This window comes from Mesocricetus auratus, unplaced genomic scaffold, assembly GCF_017639785.1.
Source record: "Mesocricetus auratus isolate SY011 unplaced genomic scaffold, BCM_Maur_2.0 Super-Scaffold_100007, whole genome shotgun sequence".
In the NCBI taxonomy this organism is placed as follows: domain Eukaryota; kingdom Metazoa; phylum Chordata; class Mammalia; order Rodentia; family Cricetidae; genus Mesocricetus; species Mesocricetus auratus.
In genome coordinates, this window is record NW_024429191.1 from 79,179,565 (window position 1) to 79,199,840 (window position 20,276).

The 20,276-nt window shown below is 45.5% G+C and overlaps 1 protein-coding gene across 3 annotated transcripts; it reads left to right on the plus strand.

Moving 5' to 3' along the window:
• Positions 1-2,543: 2,543 nt before the first annotated feature.
• LOC121141516 (leucine-rich repeat-containing protein 37A3-like) lies at positions 2,544-19,876 on the plus strand. 3 transcript variants are annotated; one of them, XR_005878446.1, is made up of 2 exons: positions 2,544-4,151; positions 4,931-5,330. XR_005878446.1 is itself a non-coding variant. In XM_040749774.1 (2 exons), exons 1-2 carry the CDS (start codon positions 3,576-3,578, stop codon positions 19,764-19,766), a joined length of 675 nt encoding a protein of 224 aa, XP_040605708.1. In that variant the 5' UTR covers positions 2,544-3,575; the 3' UTR covers positions 19,767-19,876. The 3 variants fall into 3 exon arrangements, 2 of the variants coding, with proteins under 2 accessions (XP_040605708.1, XP_040605709.1); XM_040749774.1 differs by lacking the exon at positions 4,931-5,330 and adding an exon at positions 19,668-19,876; XM_040749775.1 differs by lacking the exon at positions 4,931-5,330 and adding an exon at positions 7,491-7,618.
• The last annotated feature ends 400 nt before the right edge of the window (positions 19,877-20,276 follow it).

The window sequence follows — 20,276 nt, forward strand, 5'->3', positions numbered from 1 at the left end:
ATGAGCTCTAAGCCCCCAGGGCAGACCAAGGCCTGGTGTTTGCGCCCTGCTCATCTCCCCTACCTAACTTATCTTATTCATTTACACTTCCTGCTATCTCAGGGCACTCTGAATATCTGGAGTCTGTAAGAGCTCAGCTACATACAGGACACTGAGAAAGATTAGGGACAAATGATTTATTTAATGACAAAGAGTACAGTTGGTTGTAAGAGAAAGGAAAGCAATCCAAAGCACCCAGAAAACCAAAAAGGCCCCAGTGGGAAGGCAAGGAGGGAATCTGCTACTGTGTACGTAGAGGATGTGGGGCCTGGCGTAGAAAGGGTGCATCCTGTTGTGTTCACTGGCCAGAGGTGTTCCTTAGTTCTTTGATGTCTTAAGTTCCTTGGCACCATCCTTCTCCTTGAATCTGGACACCTAGGAATTTGTTCACAAACTCAGATGGAACCAGGCATAGTGAGCGGCGCACGCCTTTAATCCCAGCACTGAGGAGGCAGAGGCAGGCGGATCTCTATGAGTTTCAGGATAGCCATGGCTATGTAGAGAAACCCAGTCTCAAAAAGAAAAACCCAACCTGAATGAAACAAAACAAAAAACTCAGATGGGCCATTGGACTGTTTGCCTCTCCCTGATGTAGCAGGGATCCCAGAATTACCTATACCAAGGGAATGCCAAAAATCTCTGTATTTCCTGGATGTTAGCATTTCTCTTGAAGTCCTGGGTACTTAGGGAGCCTGTTGCAGACCTACAGACACATTCCAGGCAGGGCACCTGCCTATTACCTGGAAGACTGCAGGGGAATGTGTGTGGCCAGATTAGCCCCAGTTCAAATTTGACTGGGTGCTCCCTCCCAGATGTTCACTCCATCTTAGGAGTTGACTGACGTTTGCTTCTGTTCTAGGCTATGGATTCTTTTGAGGAAATGCCTCCAGAGGCAGGAAATGTTCCTGAATATTCCACAACAGATACCATGTTGAAGATTACAGTCTACAGTCTGCAAAATACTTCAGAGACCGAGTTTTCTGTTTCACCCAGGAGCCGTAGAAGGATGTAGCTCAATGATGACATACTGAGCTTACTGATGCACGGCTTTCCAAAGCCCTGGCTTTAGATGCAAACCTTGCAGGATGATTATGAAGACCCAAATACAAGCACAGCTTATTCTGGCAGTCTACCTCTGCGGCCCAGGAAAACTCGGGTGAGCATCCAGGGCTTCCTAAGCAGGTCAAACCTTCCTGATTCCAGCTAGAGACCCACATTCAAAGTCCAGGGACTCCTCAGATGGTCTGATTCATCTCAACCTTCTGGCAAGAAGCTCCACGTCTGCTCTGACAGCCCCCCACCTCTCAGAGGCTGAATTGCCTTCAGTCCAGAAAAAGTCCCCAGCTAGACATCAGTTGCTTCTGAACGGACTGTGCTGTTCTGAGACAAATGGTCCATCTCCAAGGAGTACCGCTTAGCACTCACGCTTTCCAAATAGCACAGTGTAGCCTGCATATCTCAAGGTTGTGATAATATCAGAGGCAGGCAAGAGGCCCAGTCTACTCCAAGCCAACAGCAGGCTGCAGGCCAGCCTCTAGGGAACCCATCAAAAGAGGCCCCAGCTGCAACCACAGGGCTCTCTGTGGAAGCAGAGCTTCCCTCCACTCACACAGGCCCTAGATCAGCCTGGAGAGCTCCTTGAAGACCTTGAAACTGCCTGAGGTTAGCTGAAAGCACCTGCAGAACCTGCAAAGCCCAGAGGAAGTCCAGCAAGAGTCTCTAGTTCCAGAATCTTCTGTGGAGAGTGAAGCTGAAAATCCAGCAAGACTTCAGCCTGGGGTTTAGATCAAGCTCACCATTATCCTCTGCCCTATGTTACAATTTGGCCTATACATGTACAACCCATAACTCCCAGGCCTCCCAAGAAGACTGAATGTCCTCTCGTCCTGCCTCCAGGCCCTCTGGTGAAGCTGAACCTCCTAACTAGCCTCGCCCCCAGCCAACTCAGCTTTCCAAGTCTCCTGAGATGGTAGAATCTTCTGGAAGCCACAATGGAGGCTCAGGTTCAGTTTCCAGAACACTTGAGGAGGTAGAACCTTCAACACAGCAGGACATTCCATTTCAGCCTCTTTGAAAGGCTACACCATTTCCAGTCATCAGGAACAGCTATCAACCTCTGAGTCTCCCGAGGAGACAGAATCATTTCTGGAAGTGAGTTGGAAGCCTCAGCTATGTCTGCAAAGACCTGAGAACGTCAAGGTTCCATTTAAGGAAAAGGCTCCAGAGTCGCTTATGAAAAGGTAGTTGATACTCCACCAATTCGTGAAGTGACAGTCTAGCCAGGTCAGAGTAAAGATCACCACTATAACTTGTCCCACAAGTGAGGACTGTGGGTGTGTTTTGCATAACCTCAGAGCCTACCAAGAAGGTTGAATCTGGGGCTAGAGAGATGGCTCAGTGGTTGGGAGCACGAGCTGTTCTTCCAGAGGGCCTGGGTTCAATTCCCAGCACATAGATATGGCAGCTCACAGTTGCCTGTGGGATCCGACACTCTCACACAGACATACATGTGGCAAAACACCAGCACACATAAAAAATAAATCCTTTAAAAAATTAAAAAGAAAGAAAGAAAAATATGGTCTTTTTGAGCTTCATGAATGAGCTTCTTGATTCTACCAACAAAAGTGGTGTTATTAGTGTCCTAAATTACATACTGCCATATTTCTCAGAGGGGAATCTGGAAGGTTTCATTTTAATGTTGTCACCATTCATTATACTACTTTTTTTTCTAATGTACAAGACTGTAAGTAATACCCTGGGATCTTTGCAAAATGATACAGTCTTCCTCTAATCTACATCTAATAAGAGAATTTGTTAGATGCAGAAATTGATGAGGTTAACAAGAAAGAAAAAACTACCATGGTTATGCAGCAGTCTAGCTGTTTAGGTCCCAAATTTAAATGACAGATATTGAAAAGAGATGGGAACCTGCCCGTGCAGAGGAAGACAGTCTTGCAGAGATTGAGAAGGCAGAGAAAGGACTCCTCCACAGGATGGACACAGTGCTCAAGGGGACAGGAAGCATACAGAAAAGGCACTTCAAGGAAGTGAGTGACAAGAGCCTGTGGAGTAAGCAGAGTGTCCGGACACCTGTGGAGAACATCGCCAAAGATGGGCAGCTCAGGGGCCCACCCACCACAGAGCTGCAGCAGTTCAGTCTGGTGCAGAAGCCCAGGAAGTTAGTGGGAAATTCCTTCCACTCAGAGCCAGTGCTTCCAACAGAACCCGGGGAGGCAGTGTCTTCTTCCCCAGAACCGTCCCTGGTGGACAAAGCTCCCACTACAAATTCGCTACCTGAGTTCATAGATAGATGAAAAGACTTGTCTTACACCATTTTTGTTTTAGAAAGGGCAAATGCCAATGTGAAAAGAGTGATGGGGTCTAACCCTAGTTTACAGTCTGAAAAGAGACATGGAAACCTTGGGAAGAAAATCTCATTTCCAGTTGATTGCAAAGAGGCCAGCATCCTCTGCAGTGAAGAGCCTGGTAAATCCCCCCTGCACGAGGAGTCTCTTCATCTACAGGAGACATGACTTATGCAGAAAAGCCTTTTTCAGAATCATATGCTGCTTCAGAACCTCATACTGAAAAACCTCTTGAAGAAAACCAGGATGCAACAGATAATAGTGAAGAAAACATCCTCAAACCAACCATCAGAGAATATATCCTCTGAGAATCTTGCTGTAGAGTCTAATGTGCCTCCATCCGATTTAATTCCATCTGATCAGCAAACCAGAGAGCCACAGTTAGACTTGGGGTCTGGCTCACATGACAATTTCAAGGAATTTGCTTACCCATTGCTGATGGCACCGGGTGAACACTTTGAATCTCAGCTAAACCAGCAGCTGCGGCCCCTTATCCCCAACAACAACGTGAGAAGGCTTATTTCTCGCGTTATAAGAACTTTGAAGATGGACTGCTCTGACACCCGAGTGCAACTGTCCTGTGCTAAGCTCATCTCCAGAACAGGCCTCCTGATGAAGCTTCTCAGTGAGCAACAAGAATTCAAGTTGTCCAGGACAGACTGGGATACAGACCAGTGGAAAACTGAGAACTACATCAATGAGAGCACAGAAGCCCAAGGTGAACAGAAGGGTCTGGAACCAAGTCAGGTGAGGACAGTGCTGGAACGTGGGGACCTAGCCTACTCATTGTTTGGGAGACGTGAGTTAACATGCCAGACTTAAGAAAGGGTGTTTGAATAATTGCCTATACCCTGCACATCTCTTAGCTATTAAACAAAATGTGTCCTTTTTAGCTCACAAAAGAGGTCCCACGATACAACTATGACAACAAACTGTAGCAGTGACCATTTTGATCATATTTTTCTGTCTCACTGAAGTAAGGACAATTTGGTCCAAAATCCAAAATAGATCCAGAACTGACAGTTCAGAAAGAAAAATCCATTCTTTCAAATAAAAAGGTCTCCATCCTCTGTAGTGAGAATCTTTGGACGTGCCCTTCAGGAGGAGGAGCCTTTTCATCTTTAGCAGACATGAGTTCTCTGGAAAACTCTTTGTCAGAATTACATCTTCCAGAACCTACAAGAGCAGTGCTTCTCAACCCTCCTACTGCTGTGGCCCTTTAATACAGTTCCTCATGTTGTGGTGACCGCTGACCCTAAAATTATTTTAGCTGTTACTTCATTACTGTAATGTCATTACTGTTATGAATTGTAATATAAGTATCTGATATGCAGGATATCTGATATACGACCCCCATGAAAATGTCTTTTGAGCCCCAAAGGGTTGGGACCCACTGGTTGAGAACTGCTGTTCTAGAGGCAGGGTTCCTATAGAAAAACCAGATTGCATCAAATACTTTTGAAACCCAACAAAGACTGGAGAACACTGGGCCAAGCAGAGCTCCTGGCTTCCCTTCTGCTTTCTAGGTAGGAGTTTTGTGACTCAGGTGACCGCTGTGGCTTGGAGATTTGTACAGACCCCTGCATGGAAACACAGGAAAAATGTGGCTCAGAATCTATGAGGCAAGGGGTCCTCGGGGGGAGGAGGAGATTTTCCATAAGGATGAACCAGGGACAATGGCTGGGGTGATTAAACATTCCTAGCTCAAATGAGGAGCTCAGGACAAGTGTGTCTGGTCCACTCAAGGTTAAAAGCTTTGGCATAACACAGGAAGACCTGGCAGAGACTCCCCAGAGTGGCAGCCCCTCAGTGTGAAGAGGAGAGGGGGAGCTCCCGAGGAAGGGGCTGACTTGACAGAGTCACCCTATCCTGTAAGTTTTTATTCCTCTGTCACATGAAAAATACTAATGAATTATTTTTAATAGATTCATGAGGGTTAGAAACCTTTTGTAAATAAGTGAAAAAGCGTGAGAGCTGAGAATGTGCCTACTGATCATAGAAACACTGCTGTTTTAGTGATATGAAGAATGGTGCCAGTCCTGGATGGTCAGCAGCCTTGGTACCCAGAGGAGCACTGTGCCTGGGGAACCACTGGTTCGTGTGGCTGGTTATGTTCCAAGCAGAGCGAGTGGCCCTCTAGTCCTAGTCTGGCTGGTCAGTTAGCTGACTGTGAAGGAGACACCTCCCAAAACTCCTTCCTGAGCATGGATATCAGGGCTTTCTCTGTGTGGTGTCATCAGAGAGCAACTTAAAGCACAAGAACACGAGTGGGTAGATGTGGGAAGCAGTGGAGGTTGCAACCACTGCTGCCCCTTCGCAACAGTGTTTTAGTGCCAAACCCTGGGCTGGGCCTTTTACATATTACGCCACTTAACTCATCTATCAATGGATGCAATTATCACATACTGGGGATGATTGCACACAATAGTAAAGCTGGAACTTAGGAGGCTAAAGATAAGTTACAAGTTCAGTATCAGTCATCAGTGTGGACTAGACAGTAAGCTCCAGGCCGTCCTAGACTACAGAGCAAGATTTTGTCTCAAAATTAACTGTTGACAGCTCGGAACAAACAAACAAAAAACAAACATGTAGGTAGAGAAGAGCCTACGAAAGAGCCATAGATCACGCATCCAAACAATGACTTAACTTTTTAAGACGGCCTCCTTAAACTGCCCTGGTACAGGGTACAGGAAGATAAGCACAAACTATGTTGCCATCAGTCAATCCTATACCAGGTACAGTGCTAGGCACTTTAGTTACAATGTGGTAACAAGGACATAAATTCTTTCTTTTTTTTTTTTTTTGGTTTTTCAAGACAGGGTTTCTCTGTATTGTTTTGGAGGCTGTCCTGGAACTCACTCTGTAGACCAGGCTGGCCTCAAACTCACAGAGATCCGCCTGCCTCTGCTTCCCGAGTGCTGGGATTAAAGGCGTGCGCCACCACCGCCCGGCAGGACATAAATTCTTCAAGTAAGCTCAAACTGATGACAGGAGCCAGTGTGTTGGTACTAATAATAGCTATGAACACAAAGGGATAGAAAGAAAACAGGAATTAGAGACACTAGTGTTACTCAGCTTCCCAAAGTTTACACCAGCATCCCGGAGAGCTGCGGGCCCCTGGGTTGGCAGAAGGGACAGACAACTAAATTCAGAGCGAGACTGTTTGGATGTGATGGTGGCTGTGCATCAAGAGGAGGTGCAGTTCTGTGCTGAGTCAATGGGAGAGGCGCTTGGAGAAGCGGGAGCAGAATAAAAGGAAGGCGGGGGTCAGAACAAAAGCAGAGAGCACGGCTCTTCCAGATGTGTTTGTACTAAAGCCTGACAGATGATGAACCCGATCCCTGGCAAAAGCATAGGAACCATGGTATAACGTGGTGAGAAGACATGATGGAAGCTTAGGTTGAGGACAGTCTTTTGATGTCAGCCTAAAAGTAGAGCTATGATCAAGCAGGTACAGACAGGGTGGCAGGAAGAAGGAGAATATGGGCATCAGATTGGGGCGGGGCAGAGCTGAAGAGCAGGGATCAGCAGGAACCAGGGACATCAATGGGGAAGTTGGGTTCCACAGCCTAATGAGCTGGTCATCGCCAGCAGCTTTTTTGGTGGCACTGATGTTACCTGCCTCCTCATCCCCATAAATACAGAATTCTGAGGAAGATCCTCTCCCCTCAAACTCCATCTTAGTACACAGGCTGCCCCTCCCCTGAACACTTGGATGGGGGAGTGAATAGCCTCATTTTGTTTCTGAGGCCCTCTGCTATGATGCATCAACCCAATTTATATTTGCAGTATATGCTGAGTCCCCTTTATGTGATAGGAGGCAAGGAGATTTATACCTAGGAAAGTCAGTGAGATGCTGGCATGGCAAGGAATGTATGTGTGACAATTAATTTGCAGTCTGGGGCCAAAGTTCCCATCCATTCAATGGGTGGTGATTACTATGTAGGCCGAGAGGGCATCCTGTTTGACACTGATGCTACCCCATAACAGCCACTTAAGATGACATAAGCACCTATTTACACAACTTGTGCCCATTAGATATTAAGGAGTAGCTTCCACAGTTCAAGCTCTTGTATCTCTCAGCAGGTTCTCAAGATCCTAGCCAGGACGATGGCCATCTGATGCCGTCACTGGGGCTGCTTGCTCATCCATATGCCCAGTAAGCGGGGCTGATTGTTAATGGCACCTCTCAGTTCCTGTCGACAGGGGTCTGTCCACGTGTGATGATGGTGGCTCAAGGGAGGTGGAAAAGGGAGGGGAGGAAGAGAGGAGGAGGAGGAGGAGGAGGAGGAGGAGGAGGAGGAGGAGGAGGAGGAGGAGGAGGAGGAGAAGATGTTCTTTACAGCCTACCTTCAGAAGGCCCATAACATTACTTCTGCCTCAGCATAAGAACAGAAGCCAGTCACCAAATCCAGCCTACATCCAAGGGAAGGGAATGATAGCACCATTTTTTGAGAAAAAGTCACAGAAATTGTGGGCCTATTTTTAAACTACCCGAGTGCAGGGTAAGTACCCTCTTCTCTGCTACTGCACCCATTCTCAGTACTTCTGACACCAACTGGAGAGGGAGGTCCCACACCAGGCAACTTTCCAGTTCTCTGGGGACACCAGCTGAACTTGGCTCTCACTGGAGTTAGTGCCAGACTGCTCAGATAAGGACTCAGCTCTACCCGAGGCCCCGAGAAGATGACAGTCACAATCTCCTACCAGCTCAGGGTCGATCACTTGCTAGGATGACTCTCAGAGCCCAGGAAAGCAGTTCCCTTACCCCTGCTGATCTATTACACAAAGGATCCAGGGGAGCAGTGAAGAGCCAGGGGAGAGGAGCATAGGTGAGGTGGACTGGGAAAGCTCCCGTGGAGTATGGAGTTCGTGTGTGTGTGCATCACCCAGAACCATTCTGATCTCCGTGGTTGGGGGCTTTTTTCTATTTTTTTAAGGTTTTTGGAGACAGGGTTTCTGTGTATATTCCTGGCTGTCCTAGAGCTCAGTCTGTAGATCAGGCTGGCCTTGAACTCACAGAGATGCACCTGCCTCTGCCTGCTGAGTGATGGGATTAAAGGTGTCACCACCAGGGATTTTTATGGTGCCCTCAGGCAAGATTGGTTTTTGATACTTGAGTAGTCCCATCTTATAGGCCAGGAAGAGGCTGAGAATGCAGAGAAAAAGAAGATAAGCAAAGACCTCAAATGGCCACACAGCATCCAGAAATGGTGTACACCAGAGAAGGGACTGAGTAAGGAAATCCAGTCCCCAGCCCCCTGTGGAGGGTACTAACTCAGGAGCCCATGCCCTGTGGAGCTACAGCAGCTGGATACGATGCCCAGACCCAGGAAGTTAGTGGGAAATCCTTCTGCCAGAGTCCTCACTCAAGGAGAAACACAGGCAGCGCACTCTTCTCTGCTGAAATGGCCCATGATGGAAGACGTTTGCATCTGTAAAAGTCACCATCTGTGGTCAGAAGCCAAAGGAAGGACTTCACCTAGACCCTTTTGGTTTTGGGGGACACAGCTGCTGGGGTTAAAGGCAGGAAGGCTATGAAGCTGGTACAAACACCCATCCCCTCTATCCTGTGGCAAATCAAAGCCAAGGATACTGACTCTTGAGAAACGTTCATGACTCTGACTGACGCTTACAAAGCAGCCTCCGTGTTCTGCAGTGAGGATCTTTAAACCCCGTCAGGTCTGGGAAGACTTTGCTCTTTCTGGCTATGGACCAAGCCCTGGGTGAATCTTGATGAGGCCCGAGATGCATGTTGGGAGAGACAGAGAAAAAAATGACACCATCAGTAATTGTGTTGTGCCAATGTTTCTCCCAGGAAGCTTCCTTTTGTTATCCACAGTGCAGGTACTCACAGGGACACGGCAGTCACATAAGCTTGAGTCTCGGGGCTGTGACTGAGACGGTGGGGGAAGGAGAACTCGTATTCCCTTTTCTGTTTTCTGGGAAGACTTTTTCTGGCTAAGGCAGCCACTGTTGAGACAGACAGTCTTGTTGTATAGCCCAGGTAGAGACAGGCAGTCTTGTTGTATAGCCCAGGTAGAGACAGACAGTCTTGTTGTATAGCCCAGGTAGAGAATGCAGGGGGAAAGCTGAGGGATATATGCAGGCCTCTTAATGCCACACAAGAGAAAAATGTGGCCCAGAAGCAATAAGAACTCTTCCAACAGGGAATAGATTTTCCATGAGGATGAAGGGAGAGTAGCTGGGACGACTTAAAATTCCTAGCTAACTCTAAGAGGGAAAGACAAGTTTAATTGAGAATCAGCTTGGCTTTACATAACTTCAGGAGCTCAATGAAGCTCCCACAGAAGCATCACACAGAGCTGGCCCCTGAGCAGAGAAGGGTCCAAAGTGACACTGACCCCATTCTCTCTGGGCAACAGGCAAATTTTTATTTTCAAATACAGGATTCTCAGCTTTGGTTATAAAATATCCCTTCATTCGCATAGCACAAGTCGCCTCTGGGAGGCAGAGGGCTCATTATTTTCAAGGTTGAGGACTTTTAATTAAAATCCCAATTGTCTTGGTGCCTTCTCTGGCATTTCTAACCTACTAACCTCTTTATTTATAAACAATATTTGGGAACTTGGGCGTCGTCCTCTCCAAACTGCTTCCTGCTGTTTGGGGTTACTGTCAGTCCCAAAGGGATCTTGAGAAAACCCAGAAACCTGGTCAAATCCTGCCTGTAGTTGTCTGTGAGGCTGCATTGTCTCAGCTGTTTTGGATTTTGGATCATGATGGTCACTGCTTCAGGGGGTCTTGTTTGATCAAACCATATTAGTCTGGAAGGAATCCACAGCTCTTCATTTTCTGTGGAAACAAAAACAAAACTTTTTTTTCAAAGTAACATGTTCTTAGACTTAAATTTTGAAGTCAAGGCATTTTTAAAATATATAAGTTGGATTGATACAGCAACATTTATTTTTTATTTATTATATATACAGTGTTTTGCCTACATGCCAGAAGAGGACACCAGATTGAATTGTAGATGGTTGTGAGCCACCACATGGTTGCTGGGAATTGAACTCAGGACCCCTGAAAGAGCAGTCAGTGCTCTTACCCTCTGAGCCATCTCTCCAGCCCCGATACAGCAGCATTTATAATCAAATATATTTTAGAAATTTTAGCAGCTGTTGCTCCTTCCTCAGCAGTCAAACAATTCAAAGACAACACAATAATGTAGTGTGTAGCCCGTGTGAGTCTCTCTGGATCTTGGTGGGACCTCCAATTGCAGTGCCTGGCTTTCACAAGCCCAAGTCCAAGGTATCAGGAAAAGAGAGACAGACGTCCACTTGTTTGTACTAGAGATTTAATCCAATCCACCCTCCAACTGAGGGCGATCTCTCAGGTTCCCCTTTCTTTCCAGACCTTTGTGTCGGGCGAAGGCCTGGAGATTTAATACAATATACCTTCTCCTTAGAAGGTGATCTCTCAAGCAAAGCCTGGAGATTTGACCATTCAATTTTACTGTTAGAAGTTGAGGTACCTGTTTTTAATTCTTTTCTTTCTCAAGTCTCTCCTCAACCGAGTCTTCTATCTGGCCAGTCTTTCCAAGTCTCTCTGGATCTCAATGGAACCTCCAATTGCAGCGCCAGCACCACACACAACTCTGAGGTATCAGGAAAAGAGAGATCAGATGTCCACTTGTTTGTACTAGGAGAATGCATGTGCATGCTGCCTTTATTGCTAGGAGAGAGAGAGAGAGGGAGAGAGAGAGAGTGTGTGTGTGTGTGTGTGTGTGTGTGTGTTCATTACAAAAGCTAAGAGGCCTCTCTCTTGTAGGAGGGAGGAGCTTTATATACAGGTTTACAGCACAGTGAAAAAACCCCAGGTAGAAGAGAGCATGTTTTCCTCCTGCTGAATGTTGATGTCAGAGGGTCAAGGCCAGGGCAGTAAGCCAGGACTAGAAAACAGGAAGCACTTGGACTGGAAAACAAGTTGCACTTGTAGGCTGACCAGCAACTCACAGAGATCCTGTGGGGCTGGGGCCCAACACAATAACATACAGTATCCATATCCTGTGTACTTTGCATCCTTATGTGACTTTTTTTTACTCTTTTTCTTTTTTCTTTTTGGTTTTCTGAGACAGGGTTTCTCTGTATTGTTTTGGAGCCTGTCCTGGAACTCTCTCTGTAGACCAGGCTGCCTTCAAACTGACAGAGATTTGCCTGCCTCTGCCTCTGCCTCCCAAGTGCTGAGATTAAAGGCATGTGCCACCAATGCCTGGCCCACTTTTTCCTTTTTTTAAGACAGGGTTTCTCTGTGTACTTTTGCCTATCCTGGAATTCACTGTGTAGACCAGACTGGCTTTGAAATCACAGAGATCTGCTTGCCTCTGCCTCACAAGTGCTGGGATTAAATGTGTGTGCCACCACACCCAACTACTCTATTTCTTTTTTTTTTTTAACCACTTTATTCTTTTTCTTTTCTCTTCCAAGCCTACGTATATTTTTAAACATCTTGTAAAACCTTTACAGGTTTTTCTTCATCTGAATCTGTGTTTATTATATATCGCAATGTTTTTCTGGCCAGGAGTCTTTTATCTGCTAACCAGCATTGCTAAAAGAGTTGTACAGTTTTTGCTACTTATGCTGAGTCAGGAAGCCTCCCCTAAAGGAGCCTCGAGCCTCTACTTGTCTCTAGCAAAACAGAGCCCACCTGAGAAAATGCTACCAAGAAATTGTGCTTGCCTCTGTTCTTTTTAGAATTCCTTTTTAAGTTTTTGTCAGGTTCTGCTTGGAAGTTCGTGCCCCAAGTTGCTGGTGCCTGTAAGCGTTTCAGGATGGGTCGGGACAGGATAGAACAGGAGTGGGTCAAGTATTCTGGCACTCGGGAGTCACAGAATACTCAGTGTTACACAGCTCAGGTGGAAAGGTATCCTGGAGCTCGGGAGCCAAGGACCACCACAGGTTGCAGTAAGCTTGGCAGCTTACAGCCCAGCCTCAGAGAAAGGCTTCTCCGGTGTATCAGCTCCGCTCAGGCAGGACAGGGTCTTCCAAGCTGGGGATGTTTACCTAGTGTAGCAGTTTTGCTAGGCAGGAGGTTTCTCCGGAGAAGTTGCTGCAGTTCAGTTCTGCTTCTGGAGAGTGGAGAGCGGGGAGCAGGGAGAAGAGTTTAACAACTCTGCTCTGCCGAGGAAGGTTTCCCGGGCAAGTGTTACAGCCCTGCTTTGCTCTGCTCTGCCCAGGGTCGCCTGTTCTGTTGCCGCTGCAAAAGAAGATCTTCACCCAAAGCTCATCCAAAGGCGTTTATTGGAAGGCAGCTGGACCAGCCAAGCTGAAAATACACAGGGTTTATATAGGGATTCTTGGGGGTGGGGAAGTTTTTCCAGAGTAGGGATTGGTCCGATTTCAGTGCTGAGCTCAGATTGGCTAGAGCTCTGCTCCGAGATTGGTTACTTTTTACACAGGATTAGGGTCAGATTTGGCTCTGGCTTCAGGGCCAAAGTGTGTTTCTTTCTCTGGTCCTTTTTAGCCTTTTGGCTCCAATTTTAGTGCCAGGGTACATTTCTTTCACTGACTCTGATTCCAGGGACAAAGTGTGTTCCTTTGGCACTGGTTTTAGGGTCAGGGTACATTTCTTTGATTCTGGTTGCAGGGCCAAAGTGTGTTTCTTTGGCTCTGCTCAGGGTGTGTTTCTTTGACTGGTCCCTTTTACCTACAGCGCCATTTTGTAACTGGAGGTTTCTTGTCTCGTCAGAAACAAGAAACCTCCCTTCTCAGCCCAAAATAAGCACACTGATGCTCTATTAGTTATAAAACTGTTATTAATTCATCTTTTATATTCCAATTCCAGTTACCCCTCCCTCCTCTCCTTCCACTCTTCCCCTCACCCAGCTCTGCACAGCCTCAAATCTGACTGCTTCCTGTTCTGTTCAAATTGGATGCACAGCTGTGAGACTCCCAAGGGATGCTTCACACACGATAGTTTAGATCTGATGTCGAATGGATGGAGTGTCGGGGCTGTATATTGGAAATCTGTTTGATCCTGCCACAAGTTCAGAGCCTTGACTCCTATTGTCTTTAAGATATCAGCTAATGGCCACAGGATGTCCTGGTCTCAGTGGTGAATGGCTCCTATCTAACAATAGACCTAGGCCTCGCCGAGTTTACACACATTCTGAAGACTAGATGATACTTGCAGCTATGGAGCACCTGATAGCCCAATAGTGTGTCTTTAGGATTAAGGGAAGTAATTGCTATCTGCCATTGTCCCCACCTTTGGTTGATTACTTAAGATGATGCATGAATAAACTGGTGCATTCAGTATTAACTGACACTGCCCTCCTGATATGATCTTATGTCTCTGTCTTTTCTTTAACACCTGTAGCTAGCCTTCCCTCATCCACACTCCCCTACTCAGGAACAGACCCATATGTCACAGAAGACACCAGTCTGTGACATATGGCCCTGCAACAATACAGACGGTCCCCAACAATGGAGTGATAACTCATCATTTGGCAACGGAATTCCTCTCCATTGGCCTTACTCTCATGCCTGAAACCCAGGACATGACTTTCTCAGGGGTACCAGATTAGAGTAGAAGACAGCCTGCAGACATCAGCGGTTGTCAGATGGCAAAGCCTGGGGAGTTGCAGCAGGGAGGGCGATCTGCATTATACAGATTGAGTCATTTGACATTCATTCATTCATTCATTCAGCAAATGTCAAAGGCCAGGTACATACTGAGTACTGTCCTAGGTACTAAATCTCACCCTTCAAGATGGAAAACATTAAAACAAACATGCATGTATAATTGTGAGCATATCTAATACCTGTGTCTGTGTTTCTATTTCTAGCTGCATACACACCAGAGGCTAACCAGTGTATGAGGAAATGAGGTAGAAAAACCCTGTGTGGATGGAGATTTTTTTTTTTATTTCGAGGCAGGGTTCTCTGTGTAACAGCTCTGGCTGTCCTGGAACTCACTTTGTAACACCAGGCTGGCCTCGAACTCACAGAGATCCGCCTGCATTAAAGTAGTGTGCCACTGCCATCCAGCTTAACTATTAGAAAATATTTACTCCTTTTCAGTCCTCAAATGTATCTGCTCCCCACTCTTACACAGAAAACTTTTGGGAGGGAGTCCATCATCTCTGGGTTCGTCAACTTCCTCCAGAAGCCCCAGTTCTCCTAACTCTGCCTGATTTCTGATTTTACGTCACAATTACATCTGCATCTGTTTTCACAAACTCCAGCTCAATCTCCTCGCCCTCACATGTAGTAGTGTCTCCTTGCCAGTGAATTTGTGTTAGTGGCCATACCCCTTTGGGCGTGTCTTCAGGTGCATCTATGACCTGAAGGTGGAGAAGCATGGGGTGGGTCCTCTCTCTCTTGGGTGGCAGATCTCATAGGAAGGGCAGAGACAGCATCTTTTGGAAAAGGAAGGGCCCAGTGGTTCTTTATTATTTGTGTAACTTGTTCCCCAATAAAGCACCCATTTACCACTTATCTTGTGTCTAGCGAACAACCTACCTTCATATATATATATATATATATATATATATATATATATATATATATTCCCCATCTTTCAAATTCTCTTTTGGCATACTTTTCTTTCTTTTTTAACTAAAAATAGCCTTTTTTCCTCCTTGGGTACGGAGGATTGAGCCCAGATCTAAACAGGCTGGGCAAGCACCTCCTACTGAGCTACACCTTCAGGTCTCCTCTTTCTTATTTTTTTGAACCTTGTCTTGAAGCTATTCTGCAGTCTACTCACTCAGTTCTTGAACTGCAGTTCTCCTGAAACAGCACCCTGGGCAGCTAGAATCATAGACCTTCATCACCAGCCCAGAAAAAAAAACACATTTGTCAGGGCTCAGCAGTGCTTGCTGCTCTCCCAGAGGTTCCAAGTGTGGTTCCCACCACCCATGTCAAGTGGCTCATAATTGCCTTTAACTCCATCTCCAGGGAAATCTGAAGTCATTCATGTTCTCTCTCTCTCTCTCTCTCTCTCTCTCTCTCTCTCTCTCTCTCACACACACACACACACACACACACTTAAAAAAAAAAAAAAGATCTTCGCCGGGCGGTGGTGGTGCACATCTTTAATCCCAGCACTCAGGAAGCAGAGGCAGGTGGATCTCTGTGAGTTCGAGGCCAGGCTGGACCGATAGCCTCCAAAACAATACAGAGAAACCCTGTCTCGTAAAAACCAAAAAATAAAAATAAAAGAAATAAAAACATAAATAAATAAAAGATCTTCACTAAGTTTTTAATTGTTTTTCATACTTGAGGGTTCCTTTCTATTAATTTTTGTTTTTTGTATTTTGTTTTTTCATTTTGTTTTGTGGGGTTTTGTTTGGAAGGAGTGCAGTGAAGATAGTTCATCAGGGTAAGATGATTGCTGCCATGTCTGATGACCTAAGTTTGATCCCAGGAGAGAACTGACTCCCACTGACGGCTGTATATGTGTGTGAAAAGTCACATATATAAATAAACAAATGTAAAATTAGAACATTTTAAAAATGTGTTAACAGTTCTAGGGGCATTTTTATCTTACCAAGAAATTAAAATTAATTTATTAGATTTATTTAAGTCTTACTGAATTAAAAGAAATTTGGACTAAGGTTATGTGTGCACTTAGAAATGAATTTAAAGCACGCCTTTAATCCCAGCACTCGGGAGGCAGAGGCAGGTGGATCTCTGTGAGTTCGAGGCCAGCCTGGTCTACAAGAGCTAGTTCCAGGACAGTCTCCAAAGAGAAACCCTGTCTCGAAAAACCAAAAAAAAAAAAAAAAAAAAAAAAAAAAAAGAAATGAATTTAAATTAAACTCTTTTGGGGGAGACTTTATTATGTAAACATATATGATACATATATATATAATGGTAGCATACAGAAACATATATACTGATAAGCCAATATAATAAAAAACTTTATGTCAAAACTTAATCATAAGAAAAAGCAAAATAAGCCAGGTGGTGGTGGCCCACGCCTTCAATCCCAGCACACGGGAGGTAGAGTCAGGCAGATCTCTGTGAGTTTGAGACCAGCCTGGTCTACAAGAGCTAGTTCCAGGACAGCCTCCAAAGCCATAGGGAAGCCCTGTGTCAAAAAACCAAAAAAAAAAAAAAAAAAAAAAAAAAAGCAAAATAATAGCAATTTAAAAGTAAATTCAAATATATAACAGAATGAAATGAGTGCAGATCACTATTTATCTGCCAAACCTTTGTTGTTACTCAATAAAACCCCATCACTGCATACATTAGAATGCTTCACTCTTATAGATTCTTCTTAGACCCAAGCCAGTTTGATAATTTGCTTCATGTGTGTGTGTGTGTGTGTGTGTGTGTGTCTGTCTGTCTGTCTGTCTGTCTGTCTGTCTATCTGTCTGACTAAGACCTGAACCTAGGGCTCATCACCAGCCCTGATAATTACTCTTGCTGTAGGGTAAGTTGAGACAGCAACCTTGAATAACCAGTCTTATTAATGAGAAGCAATTTAAATTTGAGACATGGTAGAGAGGAAGGAATCGTCAGGCTAGGAATGAATACATTTGTTCTTTAGACCATAATAGAAAGAAATCGGGCTTGTTGAGTATGCTGCAAAGGGGCAGTAGGCTAGGCAGCATAAGACAGTGGTTTGGGGGAGAATGGTTGTGGTGGAGGGGTCTTCTGGTAAGTTATTTTGTATGCAGTTTCCTGGCATGTAATTCGTGCTTAGCCAATATGGGTGTTGCTGGAATTTAAGGATCAAAGCCTGGGCCGGAGCCGGGCATTGGTGGCACACGCCTTTAATCCCAGCACTCGGGAAGCAGAGGCAGGCGGATCTCTGTGAGTTCGAGACCAGCCTGGACTACCAAGTGAGTTCCAGGACAGCCTCCAAAGCCACAGAGAAACCCTGTCTCGAAAAAACCAAAAAATAAATAAATAAATAAATAAATAAAAAAAAAAAAAAAAAAAGCCTGGGCCGGGCCTCAGCTGTCGCGTCTGCTTCTCAGCCTGTGTCCGAGAACGTGCGGAGGGTGTCGGGGATTGACAACACAGAGACTCGTTCAACAATGTAAAGAGAACTTTAAGCAGGCCCCAAAAAGGTTCAAGAAAACTTCCTAAGAAAGGCTCCCACCAGAGAAGCTTCTGTTCTCTCCTCTCCCCTGGCTGGTTCTGCTCTGACACCAGAGGTGGATGTGTGTGGGTTTTGAAGGTGTGGTTAGTCTTTGGACAAGGTCGAAGTCAGGGCGGTTTCCGTGGGAAGGCCTTTTCCAGGAACTTATTGTATCGTTTTTAGTAAAGATGTTTTTACTAAACATTGTCTTACAGCTGCCTACTCCCAGGCAGAAGGGGAAGTGGGTCTCTGCTCAAGGTCTGGTGTTCCCACACTGGGGGTGCCTGTCCTATCTCTGCTTCTATTGCTTGTCCTTGCCTCCCCTTCTCAATAAGCATATAATTTTTCTCTTCCAGAATCCAACAACTCTGATTACAGGTGGGTCAGCAAAGAAGAACACTTTAGTAATCATTGCCAAATGATGTCATTTTGTCTGAGGGATTTTGTAGGTGGTTCCCAATGGAGACTTCACAACCTTAGGAAGGAGACAGTAGTTTGGTGCCCCTACCCAGCAGCTCCAAAGAGACTGAATATCCTTCAGTAGTTGACAGGCACAGGATTGGCTTAGCAACTTAGGACTCCACTTGGCTTGAGCTATGAAGACACACTAACAATAGGCTAGCAATAGGGCCCTCGCCTGCACTGAGCTGCATACACACCACACTTCTAATAGTGGAGTGCTTACTCTTTCCTGATTTTACCTTAGTAACTCTTTTGTGGCCAATTTTCATTCAAACATATTCTATAACATTCCTAGCGATGGAAAGTAGGGGGTCAATCCAACCCAAGTGCATGCCCAGTGAGGCAAACTCTGTCCTTCGAGGTTTTAGGGAAAATCTCGTATTTACCATCTTATGTCTATGCATAATTGCGTGGGTATGATCCATATCAGATACATCATAGAAAAAAATGTTTGAACCAAGCAAAGACTTACATAATCCAAGTCTATCAATCAAAACAGAAAGACCACCCATAACCTGCCGTTAACTGACAGCTGCTCCTCGAGCCCATAAAGGAGGCCACCAATAGTAAGCATTTCACAGACTAACAGTCTCGAGTCCACTGCTCACTGTGTTCTTGCATGGTTTCTGAATAAGGTTTCCTTGCCACTTTGCAATCTGTGTATGCCTGAATTCTTTAGATGCCAAGGGTCTGGAAACATTAATCCAGGCAGCAATCTCCAGCAGTACTTATCTGACCCATTTCTACTGTAAGTAGCTGGATGGATGGCGAATAGTAGCTCATCTCCCATAAAATTTTAAGGTCTCAACTCTTTTTATAAAATTTCACTTATTGCCGATCGGTGGTGGTACATGCCTTTAATCCCAGCACTTGAGAGGAAGAGGCAGGCGGATCTCTGTGAGTTTGAGGCCAGGCTGGACCTACAGCCTCCAAAACAATACCAAAAAATTTTTTTTCACTTATTTCATTGTACATGTGTGTGCACATGTATAGATGTGCGTGCCACAGCAAAGTTTGGAAAGGACATGTGGGGGCCAATTCCCTCCTTATACCATGTGGGTCATCAGGTCATCAGGTGTGGCAGTAGGGGTTCTTTTTTTTTTTTTTTTTTTTTTTTTTGGTTTTACCAGACAGGGTTTCTCTGTATTGTTTTGGAGGCTGTCGGTCCAGCCTGGCCTCGAACTCACAGAGATCCGCCTACCTCTGCTTCCTGAGTGCTGGGATTAAAGGTGTGCGCCACCACCGCCTGGCGCAAGAGGGGTTCTTATGCTCTGAGCCATCTCAGCATCTCTGGCCTCAGCCCTTGGGGGGGGATGTTGGGTGGCACTGAGGATAGACTCATCATCAGCTTTAGGTCCCGGCTCCAGTTTACCATATGGTAGGGTGGAGGAACAGGACTTCCCTGGACCCTCTAAGAGGCAGCTACTCTCTCTTGGTTGAAAGAACAGAATCTTACTTCTTCCTCTGGCTATAACTAGGTATGACAATCTTATCTGGCTCCAGGATTAGAGATTGCATACTATTGTCTCCTCAAAATGATCCTGTCAGTCACCTGGTGGTCAGGAGACCACCCTCAGGAAAGTTGATTTATCTGAAGGTTTGTTAAGGTGATTGGAGGAATAATTATCCCCTTAGGGAAATAATGTACTTACACGCCCCAGAAGTCCCTCAGGCCTTAAGCCCCTAAGCCTGCCATTTTCTTATTTCTGAACAAAACCGTATCTTTTCTTTTCCCCTTTCTGACTTCCTTAGATGCTGACCAAAATCGTAAGCACACTTGCCCTGACACTGAGATTTCTGTTTTCTCTGAAGACTCCCATCCTACAGCTGCTTGCAGACTTCCACGGTTGACTTAAATGCATGATTTTTCTTTTCCCCATGTCACCTGCCTCCCCCAGCAGCTTCAAGAATTTACAACCTGTCTGGCCTGTTTTTCTTCCAAACTACATAAAATGACTCTCCAGCTTCCTTCTGAGACCCTTTTAAAATTCTTTTAGCAACAAGACTAAGAGCATTGTTCTGTTCACTGAACTGCTTTTTCCCTAAGATGCTGGTGATAACCTGGGTTCTTTGCAAAATCATCTAGAGTCGTCCTCTCAAACTTCATATAAACTTTGTGTTTGCTTGGAACCTCCAGCTCGATCCTGCCTGATCCAGAAAACCTCATTCCTCCCTCTCTCTGTATCTCTCTCTGTGTCTCTCTCTGTGTCTCTGTCTCTCTCTTTGTATGTGTCTCTCTCTCTGTGTCTGTGTCTCTCTCTGTCTCTCTCCAAACATCACCCTTTTAGAGACTCTCCAAGGAGGGAAAGGCACCAAAAAGCCCAGCTCCAGAATTCTTGGTTGCTACAGCAGCTCCTCCCC

What these genes read in the sequence shown, in the direction of transcription:
- LOC121141516 (XM_040749774.1), top strand. Translation starts at nt 3,576, where the DNA reads ATGCAGAAAAGCCTTTTTCAGAATCATATGCTGCTTCAGAACCTCATA. An exon ending in AGGGTCTGGAACCAAGTCAG is followed by an intron (nt 4,152 to 19,667) that starts GTGAGGACAGTG and finishes TGACTTCCTTAG; the next exon opens with ATGCTGACCAAAATCGTAAG.